The sequence below is a fragment of the Hyperolius riggenbachi genome, chromosome 12, assembly GCF_040937935.1.
Source record: "Hyperolius riggenbachi isolate aHypRig1 chromosome 12, aHypRig1.pri, whole genome shotgun sequence".
NCBI lineage: Eukaryota > Metazoa > Chordata > Amphibia > Anura > Hyperoliidae > Hyperolius > Hyperolius riggenbachi.
In genome coordinates, this window is record NC_090657.1 from 222,915,231 (window position 1) to 222,917,502 (window position 2,272).

Sequence of the window (2,272 nt, forward strand, 5' to 3'; positions counted from 1 at the left end):
ACACACACACACACACACACACACACACAGTACTCATACACACACTATACACACACACACACAGTACACATACACACACACTGTACACACACACTGTACACACACTATACACACACACAGTACACATACACACACACTGTACACACACACACTGTATTCACATACACACACACACTGTACACACACACACACACTGTAGCAGTGTTTCCGACTGAGATCCATGTAGCTTGTGTCCGTGTGTGTGAAAACGCTCCTGTAATTACTGGATTATTTTCATGCAGACGCCGTTGCCGACACGGAGAGCAGCGTAGAGCGGCTCAGTGAAGCAGGCTTGGAAGGTGTGCAGGCTCTTAAGCTCGGGCTCCAAGCTATAAAAGGAAAGTTGCCCAGCGTCAAAGTCCAGGTAGATCCCCAGCTTAAGGATCGTGAGGTTTGGTGCAAGGTTTAGGTCTGTATTACCGCCGTTGTGCCTGAAGAAATACTTCCGGTTACACTGACATAAGCACCATGACTTCTCTGTATTCCCAAACACGCTGCCGGGCCCGCGTCTGTCAATACTCCAGTATGCCATTCCAACGCGCCAATTACTGGTACCACTCAACTCCACCTCCCAGTACTGGCGTCCGCCACAGAGACCCACTCCACTCATCACCTGGTGAGACTCAAATTGGTCGCCCGTGGCAGAAGCAGAAGGTTCAGCTTGTATTCCATGTGCAATGGTGACATCACAGGACACTGATACGTTTGCGGACGCCGTGGCCGTGTCGAGCCCTACATCGGCCATCCGAGGAAACTCAAACAAACTTGGAAGATCATGTAAAACGTCACAGAAGAATTTTCGCAGCTTCAAAAAGAACATAGCTTCATCCGGCATCTTAAAATTTATGCCGCTACGGAGGCCCCCCATTCTGGTCTCCAAAAAGTTCTTTCTATCAGATTGTTCTTCTTGTAGGACTGTTAGAGGGTCCGTTGTGTGAAACAGCTCCTCGAGGTGAGAAATCTCACCGGACAGCTCGACTTTCCTTCCTTCTAACTGTTCTATCCGATATGCCACGTTCTGTAAGCTCTTTCCCCACTTCTCATCAATATCTCGAGCTGTCCGAAGCTGATATGCAGTAATCTGGTCTTTGATGCATTGGTACAGGGAAGTGGTTCGCCCTGATACATTAGCTACTGTGTTGTTCATTTTTTCTTCAATTTCCAGCAGTTGGTTGATGTCTCTCTCCATCTCCTGTCGATTGGCGATCAGCTGTGTGTGAGTATTTTTTAGCCTATCCTTTTTTTCCCTGGAGGCCTCGTGGAGCGTCTGCACCTGATGTCCTCGATGGTGGGCACTATGTTTGCATGATGCGCAGATACAGGCGGCATCCACAGTGCAGTAATACTCCAGAAGCTTCTTGTGGACAGGACATTTTCTGGTCCCCAGTGAAGCACATGGCTCTGTTAAGGTATGTTCGGTCCACTTACTGTGGAGCTTCAGGTGATCTTCACACAAGGAAACCTCGCAATGCAGACAGGACTTCACGGCATTTACTGTAGCATGGAGACAATAGGTACAGAGGACTCTTGCCTTCTGAAGACCAGAGTTTGAAGATGAAAGCTTAGCCTGGAAGCTCTCTGCAATGTTGGCCAGCGTTACGTTCTTCTGAAGCGTGGGACGGGTCCTGAATGTGGATCGGCACTGAGGGCAGCTATAATAGCCCTGGCTTTCTTGCCTATCCAGCATCCGTTTGATACAGATCTGGCAGAAGTTGTGGCCGCATCCTAAAGTGGTGGGATCCTTGTAGACCTCCAGGCAGATGGAGCACTTCAGCTCGCTCCTCAGATCAGAAGAATTCATGGCTGATTTGCAGGAAACAAAACTTGGAAACCAAGCCTCCTGGAGAAGAAGCAGAGATGATGTCTACAAGCTGTAGATGTGATCTCTACTCTGTGACCACTACAAAGGAGGTGGTGATTTCTTGCCCTGCCAGTCTGCCCCCTCTTTTCATATGTAATGTGTGACCAGCCAGATAAGCCCACCTCCTCCTGAGCTGCTCACAGCTGCAGCCTCTCATTGGATGTAGCCGTTACAGCTGCAGGTAGCCATACATCTAGTGATTCTGTTTCAGTCGACAAAGCAATCAACTTTATTGGGGAATCGACTTCAGTATGGTTGATCGAAAGTCGATCAACTACTGGCCCACACACTACAAGCGATATCCCATACAATGCGCCTTCGCTAATCGATCTGACCGATGTTGTGCCTCCATGCCCTGAATGCAAAAATCGA

General features: G+C 48.8%; 1 protein-coding gene across 1 annotated transcript; it reads right to left on the minus strand.

The window, feature by feature from the left end:
* Positions 1-259: 259 nt before the first annotated feature.
* Positions 260-1,840, minus strand: LOC137541072 (E3 ubiquitin/ISG15 ligase TRIM25-like). Its single transcript, XM_068262215.1, has one exon. The coding sequence runs from the start codon at positions 1,838-1,840 to the stop codon at positions 260-262; it is 1,581 nt and encodes a 526-aa protein (XP_068118316.1).
* Positions 1,841-2,272: the final 432 nt, after the last annotated feature.

Bases quoted from the DNA above. Each gene is read 5' to 3' on its own strand.
- LOC137541072 (XM_068262215.1), bottom strand. From the start codon at position 1,840: ATGAATTCTTCTGATCTGAGGAGCGAGCTGAAGTGCTCCATCTGCCTG.